We start from the raw sequence: 22,796 nt of genomic DNA, 5'->3' as shown, positions 1-22,796 counted from the left end.
TGCGTGAACTCAAGGTAATGGCATTTGCTGTTGTGTAGATCTGTGCCATAAAAAGAAGAGCCAAAACTGGAATGAGCAGAGAAATTTCGGGACCACATGCAAAACTTCTCTCTGTGAAACGTCTCCAAGCACAGAAAAGACAACTAGCTGTGTACGTTGATGATTTCCTAGTTTTGCATTCTGGAACGTGAGCATAAAAATGTCTTTAGGATGTATGCTGTGCGGCTCCCTTTTATGCCAACCCTCTTGATAATGTGATTATTTTGTATTACTTTATCAAAATCATTTTCATGTGTCTTTAAAGAACCTGCTTAGTAGCAGGGTATCCTAGTGGAAAGAGTACTGGCCTGTGTTCTGGTCCGGTCTCTCTGGAACATACTAGCTCTTTGTGTTTTGTTCTCTTTTGTTTTTATTGAAGTGTAATTGAAATACAATATCCTATTAGTTTCAGATGTACCATCATGGTGATTCTATGTTTTTATACATTATGAAATGATCCCCGCAAGTCCAGTTACTATCTGTCACCGTACGACATTATGACAATGTTATTGACCATATTCCCTATGCTGTACATAACATCCCCATGACTTAATTATTTCACAGCTGGAAGTTTGTACCTCTTAACCCCCTTCACCTATTTCACCCATTCAACCCCTCCTCCCTCTGGTAACCAGCGGTTTGTTTCCTGTATCTATGAGTCTGTTTCTGTTTTGTTTTGTTTGTTGATTTGTTTTGTTTTAAGATTCCACATATGAGTGAAATCATATGGTATTTGTCTTCCTCTGACTTAATTCACTTAGCATAATACCCTCTAGGCCCACCCATGTTGTCGCAAATGGCAAGATTTCATTTATTTTAATGGCTGGATATATATATGGAGTATATGGTATATATATATATACACACACACCACCTCTTATCTATTTATCTGTTGATGGACACTTAAGTTGCATAAGTGGTCTGGATTAATTTTCCGGGAAAGGGGTCTGTGCCCCCTTTGAAGTCTTGGAGCCCGACTGTGAGGGTGTACCCTCACTCATTTCACCCATTTAGTCAGTTTGCATGAATGTGCCAACACATATTTATTGAATACTTACTATGGACTATGAGGTGTGTTAGGTGCTAGAGATAAAATCGTGAATGAACACCTATATGGTTCCTGTTCTCTTGAAGGGTTCTCCACCTAGGCACTTTTGACATTTTGTTTTGAGACTGTCTGGGTCACTGTAGCATGTTTATCAGCATATCTGGCCTCTACCCACTGGATACTAGTACCACCTCTCCAGTCGAGACATCCAAAAATGCCGCCAGCCATTGCCAAATGTTTTTTAGGGGAGAGGGGGAAGGGGGGCACAGATTATCCAGGGCTGAGAACCACTGGTCTAGAATTATTAATGATTAACAATTACTGAGCTCTTGCTAGGTGCCAGGTGCAGTGTTAAGGACAGCTAGCTAAAAGATAGATAACAGTGGAAATTTGTAAGCAGACCCTACTAAAACATCTATCACAACAATATTTATTAAATGTAAGAACACATGCATACAAAACAGTAACACTCAGTATGCAAGCATATACATACAAACCAAAAGGTGTTCATCATGCCCATTAGAAAGGTTGCTTGGGTAGATTATGGGAGTAAAAAGGAATAAACGTAAAGGAACATACAAAAAAAGGTCTTACATGGGATCAATGAAGATAAGGTGTCTCAAACTGAGTGTAACTCAGCTTCCAGACTCTGAAGACCTAAATAAACAGATCAACGTAGTGCCCACCACCTGTCCCCTAAAAAAAACCTGAACACAGAAGCAGCCTCTTTGGAGTTCTTGAATAGCGAGTATAGAAGCAGTCTTCTGTTTTAAAAACAGTAGACGTCTAGCCTACCCCCCGTCCTTTAAATTCAGTTCAACCTATCATTGCCCTTGTGTTGCTGCAAATACAGACCACCAGCAACAGCAACTCCCAGCACCAGCCTAGGAGAGCTGCCTCAGGCCGCCCCACCTGCCTACTCTCTCTCTCAACCCTCCCTTCTGGCTAGCTCCTGGGCTTTCCATTCCTGCCCTGGTCCCATGGTTCTTCCCCCGCCCACTTAAATAACTTCATTGAAATGTAATTTACCTGCCATACAATCCACCCATTCAAAATGTACAATTCAATGGCTTTTAGTATATTCACGGAATTGGGCAGCCATCACCACAATCAATTTTAGAATATTTTTATCACCCCAAAAAGAAACACAGCAACCCCCAGTCCTTCTATGTGCCACCTACCTTCCCACCCCCTCCCTTGCTCTAGGCAACCACTATTTAACTTTCTGTATGGATAAATTTGCCTATTCTGGACATTTCATACAAATGGAATTATATAATATGTGCTCTTCTGTGACTGGCTTCTTTCACATAGCATAATGTTTTCAAGATTCATCCACGTTGTAGCATGTTTCAGTGCTTCATTCCTTTTTATTGCAAAATTGTATTCTGTCATGTGAATATACCACATTTTATTTGTTTTTTTCTTCAGTTGATGAACACTTGGGTTGTTTCCAGTTTTTGGCAATTATGTATAATGCCACTATGATGTTTGTGTATAAGTTGTGTGGACATACGTTTTCATTTCTCTTGGGTGTACGTCTAGGAGGGGAATTGCTGGGTCATGTGGTAACTCTCTATTCAACCTGTTGAGGAACTGCCAGACTGGTTTTCCTCAAAGCAGCTGCAACATTTTACATTCATACCAGCAGTATATGAGGGTTCCAGTATTCCCCATCTCTGTCAACACTCACTATCATCTCTGTCTTTTTTTTAAAGTTATTTATTTATTTATGAGAGAGAGAGAGAGAGATAGCGAAAGAGAGCACAAGCAGGGAGGAGAGGGAGAAGCAGGCTCCCTAGGGACTCCATCCCAGGACCCTGGGATCATGACCTGAATGGAAGGCAGACGCTTCACCAACTGAGCCACCCAGGCGCCCTCATATCTGTCTTTTTGATTATGGCTCCCTCATTCTCACTATTGGCTCCTGGCCCCTGTTCAGCTCACTAACCTTAGGTGTCCTGCATTTCCATGATCTCAGGGATTTTTTGGTTTCTTGTAAAAGGTGTTTTCTATCACACTGGCAGAACTAGCCCTTGACTTCCCCCACTAAGGAAAATGTTGGTGTTCTCAGATGCCACCCCCAAAAGAAAAGAATAGAGAAAGAAGAAGGTTGAATGTGACTGACAGTAACGCTTTTCTTTCTTTCATATTCCAGTTGCTGGACTGACCAGCTGAGGGGCTGAGGAGGGGCTGACCTGGGGACAACAATCATTTTGGATTCCAACCTGAGTGTGCCAAGGATGATGACATGGCCAGTGCAATTTTCGGTTGAGAGGTAATCTCTCATTTCCTTTGTTCTTTTTATTTTCTGCAAAGGGAAAGATAAGGGAGAGGATTCCCTGCACTAAGTATGGTAATAATGAATAACTGTTTTTACTGACAGTAACTTACAATTGATAATGTTAATCGTTTCTCTTATCAGTGACTTCTCTTTTATGACTGGTTTATTTAGAAACAACTGTTGGCATTTGTACCATTTCTGTGTGTTCCAGGCTGAAGAGTCCTAGTTGAGGGTAAGACAGATTTCAGTATTATCACAGCTAAAGGGGAAATGCTGTCAGCACAAAGAGAAAAGCCATCAGAAAAGTCATGGATTGTGTTTCTGTTTAACCCCGTTTTCCTAGACCAGGATAACTTAAGTAGAGTCTTCTGACTTGGAAAATTGACTTGGGTTTGGATTTCTCAAGCATACTTGAATTTTACCTTAGGAAACCAGGCTCAGTGAGTACACTTATTTCAGTAACAATTCTATACACAGCAGAAGCCCTTACTTAACAACCATTTAGATTCGGGAATAGATTAAATCCATTAACTGGGCCGGTGTTTTCTCCCTCACTGTGGTTATTAACCATATTGCTAGCATTAGTTGTAACACAGATAACCATGTTTAAAGATAACCTATACCTACTCTCTTAACATTTTTATTTTAATGGGCATGATTAGGAAATACATTCTTAACCTATATAGTTTTATAGAATTCAAGTATAAACTTTTATTTTATTTTGTTTGTTTAAGGGAGAGAGAGAGAGAGAGCATGTGTGTGGTGGGGAGGGGCAGAGGCAGAGGGAAAGAGAGAATCTCAAGCAGGCTCCACGCTTGAAATCAAGAGTCAGATGCTTACCTGCCTGAGCCACCCAGGTGCCTCTCAAGCATAAACGTTTAAATATCAACTCTCTTGAGATATAATTCACTTATATTTTAAGGGTACTGATCAATGAGTTATACATTTTTGTAACCACTACTATGCTCAATATATAGAGCATCTCCATCACCCTTTCCTCCTGTCCTTTGCTGTCAATTGCCACCCATTTTCTGGCCCCAGGCGAACACTAATATACTTTATGTCACTAGATTAGTTCTGCCATTTTGTGAATTTTATATAAATGGAACCAGAGTGTTTTTGAGATTCATCCATGCTGCTGCATGTATCAATTGTTCATGCCTTTTTACTGCTTGATATTTCTCAGTGTATGGATGCACCAAATGATAAAGTTTATCCTAGGAATGAAAGGTTGAAAAGACATTGGAAATCACCATGTTACCAGAATAAAGGTGAAAAAGAATATGATCATCTCAATATATGCAGAAAAGGTACCTGACAAAATTCGATAGTCATTCACAATGAATGCTCTCAGCAGACTAGTAATAGAAGGGAAATATCCTAACTTGATAAAGGACATAAACAAGAAACATGATACTTAATGGCTATATCAGTTGTCTATTGCTGTGTAAAAAATTGCCCCCCAAAATTAAGCAATAAACACTTACCATCTTACTATTTCTGAGGGCTAGGGATTTTAGAGCAGGTTAGTAGAGTGGTTCTGACTGAGATTCTTTCATGATGTTGCATTCAAGATATCAACTGGGACTACAGTCATTTGAAGCCTTGATTAGGACTAAAAGATCTGCGTCCAAGATAGCCCCATACACAAAGCTGTTGGGACAAGCCTTCAGGTGTTTACTCATTATTTAATGGAAGCCTCAGGTCCTCACCATATGGATCTCTTCATAAGTCTTCTTGTGTGTTCCCATTGCTTGGCAAATGGCTTCCCCAAGAGTAAGTGATCCAAGAAAAAGAGAAAGCAAGAAGGAAGCCACAATGCCATTTATGATCTGATCTTCTGGGAGTCACAGTCCTTTCCAACAGAATCTATTCATTAGAAGGAAATCACTAACTACTGCTCACATTCAGGGGAAGGGGAAAAGACTGCACTCTCTGAGGGGAGGAGTGTAAGAGAAATTGTGAATATATTTCAAAACCACCACAAAGGTGAAAGATGCAATGCTTTGCTGCAGGAATATCAGGAACAAGGAAGAATAAATACTCCCAACATTTTTATTCAACACTCTCCTGGAGGTCCTAGCCATCACAATACAGCAAGTAAAAGAACAAGGCATATGGATCAGAAAGGCAGAAGTAAACTGTCTTTATTTGCAGATGACATATTTGTGAACATAGAAAATTTAAGGGAATCTGCCCAAAAGCTACAAAAAGATAAATAAATTTTGCAAAGTTGTATGATACAAGGTCAATATACAAAATGTAATTAAATTTTTATATACTAGCAACAATCAATGGTAAAGTGAAAATTTTAAATGCCGTTTAAAATACTATCAAAGACACACCGTCTTTGGGGTGATCCATGGTGGACATCTTGAGGGCAGCTGACCCGCAGACTGCACGCCCTGGACTGCCTCCTGTGGAAGCCTGAGCGGCCGTGTAGCTTTCTCCCTTTGTCTCATAACCATGTCCACCAACGAGAACGCTAATTCACCAGCTGCCCGCCTTAACGATTCAAGAACAAGGGGAAAGACAGTACAGAAATGAGGCAGCGCCGAATAGAAGTTAATGTGGAGCTGAGGAAAGCTAAGAAGGACGACCAGATGCTGAAAAGGAGAAACGTAAGCTTGTTTCCTGATGAGGCTACCTCTCCACTACAGGAAAACCGCAACAACCAGGGCACTATAAATTGGTCTGTTGATAACATTGTCAAAGGCATAAATAGCAACAATTTGGAAAGCCAGCTCCAGGCTACTCAAGCTACTAGGAAGCTGCTTTCTAGGGAAAAACAGCCCCCCATAGACAACATAATCCAGGCTGGTTTGATTCCAAAATTTGTGTCCTTCTTGGGCAGAACTGATTGTAGTCCCATTCAGTTTGAATCTGGTTGGGCTCTCACTAACATTGCTTCTGGGACGTCAGAACAGACCAAGGCTGTGGTAGATGGAGGTGCTATCCCAGCATTCATTTCTCTGTTGGCATCTTCCCATGCCCACATCAGTAAACAAGCTACATGGGCTCTAGGAAACATTGCAGGTGATGGTTCAGTTTTTCGAGACTTGGTTATCAAGTATGGTGCAGTTGAACCACTATTGGCTCTCCTTGCAGTTCCTGATATGTCATCTTTAGCATGTGGTTACTTACGTAACCTTACTTGGACACTTACAAACCTTTGTTGCAACAAGAATCCTGCACCCCCATTAGATGCTGTTGAGCAGATTCTTCCTACCTTAGTTCATCTCCTGCATCATGATGATCCAGAAGTATTGGCAGATACCCGCTGGGCCATTTCCTACCTTACTGATGGTCCAAATGAACAGATTGAAATGGCTGTGAAAACAGGAGTTGTGCCCCAGCTTGTGAAGCTTCTAGGAGCTACTGAATTGCCCATTGTGACTGCTGCGCTAAGAGCCATAGGAAATATTGTCACTGGGACAGATGAACAGACTCAGGTTGTAATAGATGCAGGAGCACTTGCTGTTTTTCCCAGCCTCCTAACGAACCCCAAAACTGATATTCAGAAGGAAGCTACATGGACAATGTCAAACATCATAGCTGGCCGCCAGGACCAGATACAGCAAGTTGTGAATCATGGATTAGTCCCATTCCTCATTGGTGTTCTCTCTAAGGCAGACTTTAAGACACAAAAGGAAGCTGTCTGGGCTGTGACCAACTATACAAGTGGTGGGACAGTTGAACAGATTGTATACCTCGTTCATTGTGGCATAATAGAACCATTGATGAACCCCGTAACTGCAAAAGATACCAAAATTATTCTGGTTATTCTGGATGCCATTTCAAACATCTTTCCGGCTGCTGAGAAACTAGGTGAAACTGAGCAACTTAGTATAATGATGGAAGAATGTGGAGGTTTGGACAAAATTGAAGCTCTACAAAACCATGAAAATGAGCCTGTGTACAAAGCTTCATTAAACTTGATTGAGAAGTATTTCTCTGTAGAGGAAGAGGAAGATCAGAATGTTGTGCCAAAAATTACCTCGGAAGACTATACATTCCAAGTTTAGGATGGCACTCCCGGGACCTCTAACTTTTAGATTGTACAGCTGAGGCAGAACGTTGTTTGTTGTGTACTCTGTTTGGGAGAAGTTTGTCTTACTGTTTCTCTACTGAGAACTCTTTTTAAATGTGTTTTGTTATTGTAGCACTTTTTACAACGAAACTCTACTTGACGAGTTCCAAACTGTACAACCTGTATGAAGCTCCTCCTCTCAATGGGTTTCTTATTTCTATGTGGAATCTCCTCTCTTGCAGTGTCCTGTAAATAAAGATTAAATTCCACTCTTTTCTTTAAAAAAAAAATACTATCAAAAGTACATAAAATATTTAAGCATAAGTTTAGTAAAAGGTGTGCAAGACCTGTACATTGAAAACTATGAAACATTGCTAGGAGAAAGTAAATAAGACCTAAGTAAATAGAGTGATATGTCATGTTCATGGATTGGAAGACTCGCTGTTGCTCAGATGTCATTTCTCTCCAAATTGATCTATAGATTCAACACAATCTCAAGCAAAATACTAGCAGGCATTTTGTAGAAACGGATGAACTGAATCTGAAATTCATATGGAAATAAGGAATATTGAATAGCCAAAATAATTTTGAAAAAGAACAAAGATGAAGGGTTTACACAGTCTGATTTCAAGATTTATTACCAATCTTATATTATTATAAGTCATCGAGAATTGTCTTATGACAGACATATAGAATAATGAATCAAAACATGGAGCCTAGTAATTGGCATTATATATATAATTTTTCATATATATGAGTGAAAAAATAGATTTATATGTGTGTGTGTGTGTGTATATATATATATACCATCAAAAACCTATCTATCTATATCTATGTCTATATCCGGTTGATTTTTGACAAAGGTGCCAAGTTATTTCAATGGGGGAAAGCTTTTCAACAAATGGTGTTGGGACAACTGTGTATCTCTATTGAAAACAAAAGAACCTTGACCCTTAGCTCATACTATATATAAAAATTAACTCAAAATGGGTCATAGACCTGAATGTTAAAGTTAAAACTATAATATATTTAAAAAAAAAGATACTGGAGAAAGTCTTAGAAAACTTGGAGAAGACAAAAAATTACATAGGCTACAACAAGTACCAACCATAAGAGGAAAAAATGGATACATTGGACTTCATCAAAATTAAAATCTTCTGTTCTTCAAGTATAAATGCAACCAAGAGAATAGCAGGGATCAGGGTGGAGAAGGCGGTGTGTACACTGGATCGTCCATTGGTGAAGGGCAGTGGCCAGGTAGTCAGTAAATGAGAGTGACCAGGAATGAAGACAGTATCATGAATATTAGGATTCTCAGAGGTGGGAGCATCCTGGCTTCCTATCAGAGGATCAAGGACATGGACCTCTCTTCCTGACCCTAGGTTTGTGCAGTCTGAAAGGGTGGTGTCCTGGGTGGGCTGGGCAGAGAAGACCAAGGCGGGGAGCAGATCTCAGTGAAGGCAGGTGGTGGAGAGAAATGCCCAGGGAACTGGTTCAGGATGTAAGAGGTGGTGGTTACAGAGTAAGACTTCTGGGGGCTTGGTGTAAGAATTTGGGAGGATTAAGGAGGGCATGTGTTGGGATGAGCACTGGGTGTTATACGCAGCTAATAGATCATTGAACACTACAACAAAACCTTATGATGTACTATATGCTGGCTAACTGAACATAATAATAAAAATTAATTAATTAATTTTTTAAAAAAGGAGTTTGGGAGGAAAATGAGACATGTTAGGGAGGAGAGGTCCTGAGGGTAGAGGACAGGAGAGACATGTTTTGGACCATGGCTTTAGGAAAATTTAGTCCTCTCAGTCTCCTACAACAGTGGTCTGCAAATTTTTTGCTTGAATAGTCTCACAAAAGAATTTTGAAAACCCCCTTCACTTTTGCTGTTGTCTTTATTAAAATATAACTTTTCTAAGATACGCAAATCTTAAGTGTACCGGCTCAGTGAACTTTTCCTATTATACACACTCACACTATCACCACAAAGATGGAGATGTAGAACATTTCCAGTACTTAGCAGGCTCCCTCCTGCTCCCTTTTTAGTGATACCTTCCTTTCCCTCCTGTAGGTAACCAATATTCTGACTTGTATCACCATCCTCTCACATTTTTAAGTTAATGTGAAAAGTTTTCTATTGTAAATCTAAGGAATTGCAAAAGATGTCATTTCTGGCATACTATATAGTGTACTTTGGCCCACAGACTTAACCAGTTTCATTTATGGTAATGTCTGCTGTGTATCTAAATGGCAAAGCGAGTCTTCATTGTCAAACCAATTAGCCAGATTGAATTTGCAGTCAGAAGAAGTCGGTCTTCATTCATCAATTCATATAAACGTGTTCCTATGTCTCCCTGTGATGGATTTATCTTACTTTTGGATTCTAATTCTAAAACAGATAGATAGGGGCATAAAACTCAGAGACGTGCCAGACGGTTGTTACCTGCATGAAACAAGGCACTGATGCTTTCATATTCTTACGAAGCTTTTTGTTTTGCCCCCAGGGACCGCCTCACCGCTTCTCCCTCCGCACAGGAGAGAGCCAGCCATTTTCCACCTGTCCTTTCTTAGGTACCTCCTAAGTTTTATACGTGGGCATGCATATTTGGGATTTGGGAGAAGGGTTACCAAGAGAGGGAGGTTGGAAAGGAGACCTGGCTGGCTGTTGCAGACCAAGGTCAGGAAACGGTACACCTGGAAATTAAAGATGTGTAACCAGCCTGCCGCCAACAGTCCGTGCCCGCTCGCCGCAGGGAAGACGACGCGCACTGATGGGCGCAGTTTCTCCCTCCAAGCACTCTTGACATGTTGGGTCATTTCATTCTTTGTTATGGGGGGCTGTCCTGTGTGTTGTAGGATATTTAGCAACATCCTTAACCTCTACTTACCAAACCCTAGTAGCAACCCCTCCTCCCACCCCCACCGCACTGTGACAACCAAAAAGGTCTTCAGACGTTGGCACACTTGCCCCTGGGGAGCAAAATACCCCTGGTTGAGAACCACTGCCTTAGGGTGCTCCCGTTTGAGGACTGCTATCCTGGAAGATGGTAGCTTCACAGAACTCATCTGCAACCTGGACACCTGGAAACCAGAGTCGTAGTGGGGACCCAGTTTTCCTTCTCTTTTTCGTCTGCAGAGGGGGAACTCGAATCTCGTTTCCACTAGGCTAGATGGCAGCAGAACAGGGAGGCCAGGAGTATGGGTCAAGTGGTCTTCCTTGCAGCAGTGAGCGGAAGGAGTGGGCAGTGGTTTTCACGCTTGCTTCTAGCCATCAGCGCTGAGGGGAGGGCGGGGACCTTCTGTAAATGTAGTTTGATGACAGCATCAGAGATGTTCCTCAGAGACGCCGAGAAATAACTGAACAAGACTTTGGAGGGCTAGGGATCTTTTAGCAACAGAAAAGGGCAAATGTTAGAAAACTTCTTTTTGACTTTTATAACGTATCAATCAACATACTGCTTTCTTCACTGAGAATATCTTGCTATGAAAGAATGTCAACTGAATTTAGTGCTTAATGACTTTACTTATATAATGACACAGCTCATTTACGTTCTGGCTTCAGTTCTTTAACTTGCTGTGGCGGGAGTCCACACTTTGCATAGCTAGGTTATGAACCAACGGTCTTTAGAGGGTCATGAAATCAATTCAAGACTTGCAACCTTTGTTTAAAAAAAATCTAATGAAATGGAAAAATCCCAGAGTATATGTTATTTAGAATAAGTATAATTTTATGAATCTTTTGTTTCAGTTGTATATGTGTATATATACATGCACACATGTGTACTGAGTCACAATGCCAAAAATGTATTTCTAAGTGTGGGTATTAGTCAGTGAAGTCAGTACTGGTCTAGGAAAATATGAAAGTGCAATGGTGCTGATTTAAGGCTGGATTGTGGTCTAATATGATCTTCAGAGCTTTTCCAGCTATCCGTCCACAGTAGATGCTGCTGATGCTTGATCCATAGTCCTCAGTCAGTCCCGAAGCCACTTTCAGATGGCACCTCCCACACCTGGTTCCTGCATTTCTCTGCCCAAGAATGTTATCTGGCTGAGACAATGGGCCGGTCCCTCCTGAAGGACAGGACAAAAGTCCCTGAGAGGTAATGCCAGGAATTAGCTTCAAATGGGGATGGGAATTGGTGGATATAATTCCAGCTTCCACATCCCTCAGTGGGACAATTCTAAAGTATGACACACTCTTTCTAAGAGGGTTACAACACAGACTGAAAAGAGGAAACAGAAGTTCAGATCAATGCCAGTAACCTTTAAACCCAGGTCTGTTTTATTCCGATGTCCACTATGCTGTATCTGTGTTATACTTTTTCTCCCAAGGTACACTTCCCTGCCCCATAGAGTTATTGACATCTAACAATTTCTCCAAGTTAACCTACTTTGTTTTCTGGGCCAGTCCTGAGCTTGTGCCATTAATTCCCTTGAACTCCTCCATAGGGCAAGGGCAGCAATTCCTACAAGCTTCATTTTGCAGGCTCCTGGGTCAGCTGGCTTCTTCTTGGTAGTAGTAATGGGAGGCACTGGCAGAAAATGGGAGGTAATGGGAGGCACTGGCAGAAAATCACAGAGAGGAAGAGAGAAGCCAGGATACTTGTCCCTCTTTCTCTGTCTCTGGTTCCATCCCCAGTACAGCTCTGGCTAGGCAAGCACACCCTAGTTCCAGCTCCCCCCACTCACTGGCCCCTGGGCTGTGGTAACATTGATTATTCTTTGTTTCTCCAGCTTAGGACTGGAAGCACTTTCTGCTTCTGCAAATCTCCGGATAACTTGACAGTCATCTGTTTGGAATCTCAGCTCTTTCAGGACCTGTGCAACCAATTCGTGGTTTCATTTCCTCTATTTTAGTTTTTATTTTTATTTATTTATTTGAATTTCCTCTCTTTTAATTCTTAGAATGGTTTCTGTTTTTCTATTTTGAACTGACTGATATACTTTCTAATCTTATATTTCATTAAGAGTGATGATGAGTTTTCTGAACTCAACATATATCATGCAGGACCATGTTCTTGATTAACTGATAGTGCACTATCAGCCCCAAGATTCCTTGTCAATATTTGTCTCTAATTACCAGGACTTTTTTTTGTCTCATTTTTCATTTGTCAAGTGTGCCAGTGGTCTAGCGCGGGTTCCCTAGAAAACAGAGCCTGAGGCAAGGATTAAGTGATGATGTATTTGGGGATAATTGGCGATGGCAAAGCCATGGCAACAAGAGTGAGGAAAAAAGGAAGTTAAACAGGGAAGGATGGGAAGCAATGCAAGGTGGTGCATAATTATGTTGGTCATTGTTTCATGAAAAAGTCACAGGAGGCCCAGCAGGTGGGCTGAGCAGGTGTGGTCTACTCAACCACACTGGACATCTCAAGACAGGTTGCTTGGAGAACCAGTACCCCAGAGTCATCCATCCAAGGGAAAGAGAGAGGAAATTTAACTGCCTGACACTCTTCAGTCTCCCGTGTCTGCAAATTTGTTTCATATAGAATCAAAACTTTCATGTTTCTGCCCTACACCATCTAGCCCCTCCAGTAGTTACTCAAGAAGCCAGATTCCATGCTCTGCAGCTGGTGTATTGTCCGAGTACAGAAGTGGCAGAAGAAGCCAGATACCAGCATGCAGTTCCCTACATGGAGTTGGTCATCCATGGCAGAAACTGTGAGTCTGAGAGGCAGATTGGGTGGAAAGAATCTGAGGGGGGCACATGTTATGGCTTGAATTGTGTCCCCCCAAATTCATATGTTGAAGTTCTAATTCTATAGTACCTCACAATGTGACTGTATTTGGAGATAGGGCCTTTAAAGATGTGACTAAGTTAAAATGAGGCCATTAGGGTAGGCCCTAATCCCATCTGATTGATGTCCTTATAAGAGGACTTTTGGATACACAAAGAGACACCAAGGATACGTGCACACAGAGGGAAGGCCATGTGAGGACATAACAAGAAAGTGGCCATCTAAAAGCTAAGGAAAAAGGCTTCAGGAGAAACCAGACCCGCTAACACCTTGGTCTTGAACTTCCACTCTATGGAACTGTGAGAAAATAAATTTCTGCTGTTGAAGTCACCCAGCCTGTGGTACTTTGTTATGGCAGCCCTAGCAGACTAATACAGCTCATAAATGCTTCTGATATAACCAGTTCCAGAAAATCCTTTCTATGTCTAAAAGTTCTGCCAAAGAATAGGCTTGTTCTTGGGGCACCTGGGTGGCTCAGCCAGTTAAGGGTCCTAGTCTTGATTTTGGCTCAGGTTGTGATCTCAGGGTCGTAATATCGAGCCCCATATGAGGCTGTGTGCTCAGTGAGGAGTTTGCTTGCCAATCTCTCTCTCCCTCTGCCCCTCTTCCCCACGTGCTCATGCACTATCTCTCTCTAAAATAAATAAATAAATCTTAAAAAAAAAAAAAGAATAGACTTGTCCTTGCACACTTTGACATGGTCATTTTGGCTAGAAATCCACTCAGTGGTGGGGAGGATTCATTTGTGTGTAAAGATAAGTGTTAGGGTATAAGTATTTCAAAAGCTGAAATACAAGTTGGTGCGTGAGGAGAGGTGCTTTGCATTGTGGTTTTGTAGATCCCAGCACAGCGAGCTCAGTATGTCCCTTCCTCTCCCAGATGGAAGGCCAGGTAGAGCTGAGGTGGCTTGTGTGGACGAGGAAAAACTTGCAGTTCTGGATGAGTGGAGGTTCCAGAGGGAATGCAGGGGGTGAAAGCCAAAGAAGCATGTCCCAGTGAGTCATAAAAGTAAGGGGGCCCTGAGGGACATTACTCTGTGCTGCGATATCACGGGGAGTTAGGCGTCTGAGGTGGGGGAGGGAGAGGGACCACAACAAGTCAGAACAGGTGAGCAATAGGGCTGCCTGAATGCACAGTGAGTCAGAGGGCCCGTGTCCCTGGCTGGACTTCCTGGTACGTGCATTGCATGGGTGGGCCCAATCCAACCAAAGGCCAGGAATGGAAGTGATTTGTAAATGGATTAATGAGTGAATGACTGCTGCCTCTAAAACACCCTTCCAAATGATGCAGTAGGACACATTGCCTATTACCGTCATATTGTATACCTTGGGTCATTTGGAAGTGGCTGTAGTTGGACTAGATCCTCATTCATTCATTCATTCAACACATGTTTACTGTGTGTGTGCACTATGTGCCAAGTGGTGTGCTAGGCCAAGTGTATTCAAAGCGGGACTCGTTGGACATGGTCTGTGCCCTCTCGGCTTGCTATCTTTGAAGCACCATATAACTCAGATTATTTTACCTAACTGAATGATTATTACGATAAGTTGGTAAGATACACATTTTTTCTTTTATCCAGTTTCATGGCTTAATCCCAATGGGGTCCCTTAGTTTAGCATGTTTTTTCCTCCAAAAGCGTTTTCTTAGTCTCATTCATAATTACCAAGATTTCAACTAAATGCTTTTTTTTTTTTTTTTTTTTAGTAGTTCTTGGTTTCCCCATTGACATCTTGATATGAAGAAAAGAGCTCTGGCAGCTTGGTGCCCAAATTTAACTCTGTCATTTGCAAGCTGGGTAAGTTTTAATTTCTGTTAGTTTCTATATCTATAATATAGAGATAATATCCACCTCCAAGGTGGTTGGGAGGATTATATGAAATAATATGCACTTAATAGGTACTCAATAAATGCTTATAATGTGGAATCATACTGCATTTACATTTAGTTTGTGCAAACTAAATGAAGAAAAAGAAAGATAAAAAGCTATTTAAATGGCATACTTTTTGATATTCCTGAAACATTTCATAATAATTATTTTATTTATTTATTTAAAGATTTTATTTATTTTGAATTAATCTCTGCACCCAACGTGGAGCTCAGACTCACAACCCAAGATCAAGAGTTGTGTGCTCCACCAACTGAGCCAGCCAGGCACCCACATAATAATGATTTTAAATTTTATTTATTTATTTACTTTTCTTTTTAAGAGAGAGGGAGCACAGGGAGAGAGCGAGGGGGGACTCTCAAGCAGACTCCCTGTTGAGCTTGGAGCCTGACAGATTGGGGCTTGATCTCACAACCCTGAGATCATGATCTGAGCTGAAACCAAGAGTTGGATGCTTAACTGACTGAGCCACCCAGGTGCCCCTATAATAATTTTTTTTAAAAACTGAACTGAAGAAAGAAAGCATTAGGAAACTACCACACTGGAAGTAGACATAAAGCCTCTCAAAAAGTCCAATGGAGTCAATTTTCCTTCAGTAATAGGTATCTCTTTAGTTGAACACCAGATGAAGAAGTTGGCTTGTATTTGTAGGCCATGCTATACCTCTGCCCCCATACCTTTAAACACCAGAATTACACTCAATACAGCAAGATGCTCACATTCTGAAAAGCCAACCAAGAGTATAGAAGATGCAAGTCTTTCATCTCAAGCTAACACCAGAAAATTCATTGGGGGGATGGAGAGCAAAGTCACTGGTATTCCTTAAATTGTGCATTCCTTCTTCAAGATAATTTATAAGTCTAGTTCTGCTAATACCCTGGGAGATGATAATGATCCTCCATTGAGAGAAGACCCTGTTTATCCATGCCCTGTGCATTCCATTGCAAACCCAGTTCTCCAAACTGGTTGCCTGTTACTTAGTGCTGAAATTCTGAAATTGTCAAGTTAAGCTTTTTTAAGACTCTTTCTGGTTTCCATTCTAATACAGCACAACATAGAATTACGAAGCACTTGTCAGTACTTAAATAGTTGTTTTGTTCAACCTGTTTTCTGTTTTGGTCAATTGACCTAGAGAAGTGAATTTTTTTTTTTTTTTTACAATTAGAGTTACTAAGATATAAGAAGAAATCTTCATGGTGTATTTTTATTTTTTATTTATTTTTATTTATTTTTTAAGATTTTATTTATTTATTTGACAGAGAGAGACACAGTGAGAGAGGGAACACAAGCAGGGGGAGTGGGAGAGGGAGAAGCAAGGTTTCCTGCAGAGCAGGGAGCCCAATGTGGGGCTGGATCCCAGGACCCTGGGACCATGACCTGAGCCGAAGGCAGATGCTTAACGACTGAGCCATCCAGGCGCCCCTCAAGGCATATTCTTAGAAATACACCTTAAAATGAAGGATATATAATAAGCTAATAGAACTTACTTAATGCATGTTAAATCTTCCTGTCATATATTTTTTAGGTTAAGCATGGTGTGAGGAATGGAGTATTTTGGTCCTTGTTGGGATTTTTTGATATCAGACAGTATGTTGTGGAGTGTAGATAGTGAGAGGCAGAATAATTTTCATTTAGTGACTATTTATTTTCTCTCCTGACCACTGTCAAAAAATGCATTGCTCTTGAAGGAGGGCTCTGGAAAGAGCAAAGTAAAGCCAGCATTGATAGGCAATAGTAAACACTATTTAAACAAGTGTTTTCAAGTAGTTTCAATATACATTGTAGGTCATGTCTCCGAAAGGAAACTGAAATTTTCTTCAGATTTCTATATATCTATGAACACTTGATAAAACTCACAGATAAAAATCCTTATGTCACTTCATCTTGTGATATTTTCCCACTTCCTATTAAAAATAAAAAGAAAGGCTAACTCCTGGACTGATTATTTTTAGCAGCACATACCTTTCTGTATCATCAAATATTAAGTTTGAACACAAATGAAATTAGCGGAGTATTTCTGATTTTTTACTCCTAATTCTTTTTTTTTCCAAAGCAAACACCAAAGTTCAATACATACATGTACACATTTGCCAAAGGATTACTGTGCCTTTTACCACATCCCTTGTAATATAAATAACTTATCAATTTTAGCTACACATTGCACTGAATGAAAATAAATGAAGTAATGAGGAACTACATGTTGATTATTCTTTATAACTTATGATACAGTGAATAAATTCTATTAGATCTTACATCATTTTAATCTTGAATTGCCTGCTTTTAGTAATCTATTTTATAGTAACATGTTTTGTGATTTATTACCCAGTGGTTTTTAATATGCTTCAAAATATGATTTAACACACTCATTAGAATTGGAAAATGAAGTCAGACTTTCTCTGAAAGAAAGCAAATCTGACCTGGCAGTTTGGTTTGACAAAGGGGACAGTCTTTGCTAGTTGGGTTGCCTGGCAAATATTTTCCACAAACTGAATGGGCTGAATCTACAGCTCCATGGTTTTGACAAAAATATATTTAAAATATGTGACAAGATAAAAAGGATTTTTTAAAAAATATTTAAAAATTTTATTTTACAATTTTATTTTAAAATACAATATTTTAAAATTGACAAGAAAGTATTAAAATTAAGAATATTTCCATTTTCCCTCCCTTTTCTGAGTGTATTGGCTTAAACATGTGCCTCTAAGAGAAAAAAAAGTAACCACTACAATCAGTCATTTGATAAGTCTTGGCAAAGTCTTTTTTGGTATTCATCAAGATTGAAGTGAATTATAGTGAAGGACCATTAAGGACTGGGTAACAAATCCTTTTGCAATAAGGTAGTTTTTAAGTCTTCACTTTCAACAAAATTGAAGACAATCAAAATAACAGTGTAAGATTATTAACAATAATGTTTGATGGAAGATCACAACATGATATATTACTAAGGGTTCAAAGAATTCAGTGATGGTTTAACAACAAAGCCCTTATTGTATGTATATGATTTCTCAGAGTTTATTTCTATACACATAAAGAATGGAACCAATGTTAAACTCGTTCTCATTCTAGTATTCTGTAAAATGTATCCACAGGTACATGAACTAATTTTTTTAAGGTCCCATTCATCTTACTAAGAGATTGATTTCAGTGCAGTTTTGATTTTCGTTCAATAAGCTTTAATCAAAATTTGTAATACAGGTATATTGTTTTGATCAATTGTGAATTAATAATAGGACTAAAAATAATAATTGGACTGATAACTTAAATCTAGAGGGAAATTATTAACTTTGAGTGTCAATTTATAGAGATATTTTTTGTTGTAGAAAAAGATAGTAGGGCATCACCAAAAAACTTTTAGGCTTGGGGCGCCTGGGTGGCTCAGTCAGTTAAGCGTCTGCCCTTGGCTCAGGTCATGATCCCAGGGTCCTGAGATTGAGCCTCGCATCGGGCTCCCTGCTAAGCAGGGAGCCTGCTTCTCCCTTTCCCTCTGCTGCTCCTCCTACTTGTGCTCTCTCTCTGTCAAATAAGTAAATAAAATCTTTAAAGAAAACTTTTAGGCTTAAGCATATTACAGTGGGATAAAATAGGATGGGAATATGAGTTCAGAGAGAAAAAGGAATTATAAAATATCCAACTGTTAAAGAAGAAATATATTCTCTATTTATAGAAAAGAATGATGGACATATCAAATTGCTATGGTATTTAGATTCCATTGCATACATTTTATTTTATTTTTTAAAAGATTGATTTATTTACTTGAGGGGGGTAAGGGCAGAGGGAGAAGGAGAGAGAATCCCAAGCAGACTCCACTCCAGGCTGGATCCCATGACCATGAGATCACGACCTGAGCTGAAACCAAGAGTCAGATGCTCAACCACCCAGGTGCCCCCCCACTGCATACATTTTAAAGTGTTAAATAAAGGCTTTTTGTTTTTTAATTACCACCACTGTAATACATTGGGAAGTATATCCTTTGCAACTCTTTAAACTTACAATGGAAAAATTAGATGTCGACTTGGATATGTGCAAAGGGGTATAAATATTCACAATTCTTTTGAGAATATCCCTTAAATTTAAAGTTACTGAGTTGAAGATCTAATTTGGATCACCTTACAAAGGTGTGTTAGCCTGATGCCTCCATCATATTTTAAGGACAGCCTTGACTCATGGGTCAAATAGATTCTCATGTCTGTGGACAGGTTCTCGTCTTTGTAATGAACTAAGGATTCATTCTCTTTTCATCTCTGTGAATACTCTTTTTTTTTCTGAAGAGCATCTCCCTTCTGTTAGCAATCTTTGCTTAGTCAAAACTTATTATAATGCATTAGTCTTCTCAGAGACTAGTCGTTCATTATAACAAAAAAAATATTTGAGTATCTCACAGGAGAAATGGATATATTTAGAAAAAATGCAAGTAGTTTAATCCAATGGAGAGCTGAATTGTTGGCATTACAGTCTTATCTGAAACCATTTTGAGAGGTCATATTGATTGGATATTCTATGTTAGGGTCTGCAAACTGGAAGCTCACAGCACGATTTACTTAATGTGACTTATTTGGCCTACACTGTGTTTAAAAATTTAATTGACAAGTTTTAAAAAACAGATTTCATAAAAATATGACTTTCTAGTTCTTTTTGGAAAATTGAAATGTCTGGAAGCACTGGGCCCACATCCTTATAGGGCAAGAGCCAGTCTAAGTTTGTGGCTGCCCCATTTAGGCAGGATTATTATCTATTGGTTTGCTATTGCCCCCATTTTTGCCTTCATATTAACCTACTTCACCCATTCATTATGCCTGCCTAACTACCATAGACATTAACATTGGATAGCCTATTATTTTCCCTTGGGTTAGATGGAATCTGTAGAAAGCTAAATATTTGCATTGCATTATGGTGGCCCTATTAAAACTGCTTTCAGTAGGTCATACAGCCATATAGTACTCTCAACTTTCATGAATGGTCACTAAAAGAAATAGTGTTGTAAAACCTGCTAATGCATTTGAGTGTCTGGTAGAGGGTATTTCCTTCTACATTACTATGTTACTGTGTAGCTCAGGCAAGATATTTCTTTTAAAGTGTGCTGAAAAAGCTTTGTTGCCATTGAAGAATTTGTGTATTTCTCTCCAAAGACAATGAAAATCAAACAATTAATTGCAATTATTTATTTATTTGCCTTTTCTTCAGAAAGCTGCAAGCCAAATTTATGGTTTAACTCTCATATTGTGTTACATCTCATTATCTGAATATTCTTGTTCTAACTTTTTCTCTGGTATTAACCTCCTGGTCCTCATTTTTCATATTTACATTTTCTTATTTTACCTATTTTTTGTAAAATGTCTGAAAGTACACATTTATAAACTTTTCTTGATTATTTCTTTAAAAAAATTTTTTTTATGGGAGAGAGAGCGCGCGCACAAATTGGGGGAGGAGCAGAGGGAGAGGAAGAAGGAGAGGAGAATCTCAAGCAGACTCCCCACTGAGCGAACAAGGAGCCCCACCACAGGTAGGGGGGTGGGGAGGCGTGATCTCACAACCCTGAGATCATCACCTGAGCCAAAACCAAGGTTGGATGTTCAACCCACTGAGCCACCCAGGCTGATTTACTTCATTTTTAAAGATGGCTGGAGGATCTGTTACATTTTGGTTCTCCTTAAAGGGTTACCACGGTTTCAGTTTTGAGTTTTCCTTCCTCTTGTTCCCATCCACCACATACAAGAATACAGTTACACTATAAGCTTTTGAGAGACAAGGAATCTTACGGTGATCCTATAGTGCCCAGTGTCCAGCATAGGACTTGTTCTCTATATAATGCCATCCGTTGTGTAGTGACAGAATAATAAAAACAACAGTAAAAAGCGATTTTTTATTCCACTCCCTGGAACAACGAGACTTTTTTTCTCTACCAACTCCTGGAAGTCTTGTCATCAAAAAGAATGAAAGATCCATGTACATAGGTAGACTTTACACACTTTATCGTAAAAGGAATGTGTTATGTAAGACTAGGCAATAAACTTTTTCTCTAGTGATTAGAAGGTGAGAAAATAGCTCTGCTTCCTTAAACTGAAAATTTATTTAGCTTCACTATTTTTCTATGAATCCTTATTTAATACCCTGGACACAGACTACATAAACTATGAGAATATAAGCAGTCAAAATTACAAATGCCTATATGGAATCTTTACAGTTTATTTTTTTAAAAAAGTATCTGCAGAAACTCTACTAAGTTCATGCAAATGAAAGAGTCTCTATACCTCTTGGGCATGGCAGAATGGAATCTAAGACTGCATTTATAGTTTGGATTAGCCAAGTTTTGCTATGAAGAAAACATTTTCCCTAGTATTAAGTACAAGGCAGGCTGCTGGAGACACTTTCTTTGTGATTCAGATCCTTGACTTGGTCTGTGGTGGCTCATGCTGTGGGCAAGCAGATCAGGACACTGTTTAATGGCTCTGTCCACAGGGCATGCTCACTGCAACATTTCTAAAGTTAATCACTTGCACTTAATTTCAAGCCATTTTTTTTTAACTTTGAAAACTCTAAACGCCTCATTGAGGACAGTACATACAACGTGTGCCAAGCCTCTGGTTTCAAAGTTCAGCTTTGGCTGGACAAAAGGTCGAAAGATATCTTTCACAGCAGGGAAAGTGTAATTTTCCATGTCTTTACGATGTTTTGAAATGGTTGAAGTGATTTTCCCCTAAAATTTCCATAAATAAATAACGTTTACCAATGGAGTAACTTTAATTTTTAAGATGCCTTGGCCAAAATGTTGAAAGTAACTCTTTCCCCTCCTATCCATAATCCAGTCTTCAGCCTCAGCATCTGTATGTTCTCTTGGAGTGGAGAATCAAAGGTGACCCCAGCATAAAAGCAGACCTGTCGTGTGTAGATTAAAAGTATGGAAAGTTTCAGCTTCTAGAAAGGTTCTCAACTTGTGAGCAAAAACCTCAATTCTGTCATTTAATATGACATGTTTTAGCAACAATTGGGAGAAGAACTCTGATGTCCGAGATCACTCTCCTCTGCAAGTGTCTGTAGGGTCCTGCCATACTTTTCTGAGTATTTGCATCTGCCTTATCCATGGACCTTACAGGAGACTTTTCTCTTCCACATTTTTTAACTTTCTTTTCCATACATATTGTTATTTCTGGCTTCCTGCCTCAAGACAATCCTATACCAAGTCGACTTGACATAATGACTTGAACTTGCAGGATTTACTTCTGTGGGCTACCCATGACTTATTAGTGAATGTGTGTACTTTGCTTAAAGTTGTTCAGTGTGGATATGGATCTGCCAGGAGTTAGACTTACCTCTCCCAATGAAGAGCAAATGGCCAGAAGGCACCTCTAAGAGTAGGTATGTCTGTTAAGCCTTGTTCTCCCTTCTCCACCCATCCACTTGCCCACAGGACTAGTTTTCTTTTTGACCCTAAGCAAATGTTTGGCCTTCTGGGGTGGAGGTAGAGTTTTTGAGACTCAATTTAGGGCCTCGGATATACTATTTTGCTCTTCTACAGGCCTATCAAGTGTGTACCCCTGGGTCATCCCCTGGACTATTTAGTAATTAATAACCCCTAGGATTGTTCTAATTTGGGGGGTACATGCGCAGTTTATATTTTACGAATGTCTCCTCTGAATTGTGCAAGTCTCTTCAAATTCTTTGCCTTGTCGATCTTTTGCCCGTTCTTCTGTACTGTCGCTATCTTCCAAAGCCTGTGTGGCAAATGACCACTTCCACCGGCCACTCCAGCAGCCAGGATATGCCGGTTTGCA

The 22,796-nt window shown here is 39.7% G+C and overlaps 1 protein-coding gene and 1 pseudogene across 3 annotated transcripts in view; both read left to right on the top strand.

The window, feature by feature from the left end:
- The first annotated feature begins 3,260 nt into the window (after positions 1–3,260).
- The window catches only part of MIER3 (MIER family member 3), a 51,680-nt gene continuing 32,144 nt past the window's right edge, over positions 3,261–22,796 (top strand). Inside the window, exons 1-2 of one of the 3 annotated variants that reach the window (XM_045895131.3) lie at positions 3,261–3,365; positions 14,847–14,937. In XM_045895131.3, coding sequence (XP_045751087.2) covers positions 14,878–14,937 — 60 coding nt within the window. In that variant the 5' untranslated portion in view covers positions 3,261–3,365; positions 14,847–14,877. Of the gene's footprint in view, positions 3,366–14,846; positions 14,938–22,796 lie in introns of those variants that run through there. The other 2 variants (XM_045895139.3, XM_064596137.1) reach the window with 2 other exon arrangements.
- On the top strand, positions 5,838–7,713 carry LOC123857877 (importin subunit alpha-1-like; annotated as a pseudogene).

Source organism: Mirounga angustirostris, unplaced genomic scaffold (assembly GCF_029215605.1).
Source record: "Mirounga angustirostris isolate CCGP_5_RB_7025 unplaced genomic scaffold, mMirAng1.0.hap1 SCAF_7, whole genome shotgun sequence".
Lineage (NCBI taxonomy): Eukaryota > Metazoa > Chordata > Mammalia > Carnivora > Phocidae > Mirounga > Mirounga angustirostris.
The sequence above is the reverse complement of the archived record's forward strand: the minus strand, read 5'-3'. Positions and strand labels throughout refer to the sequence as shown.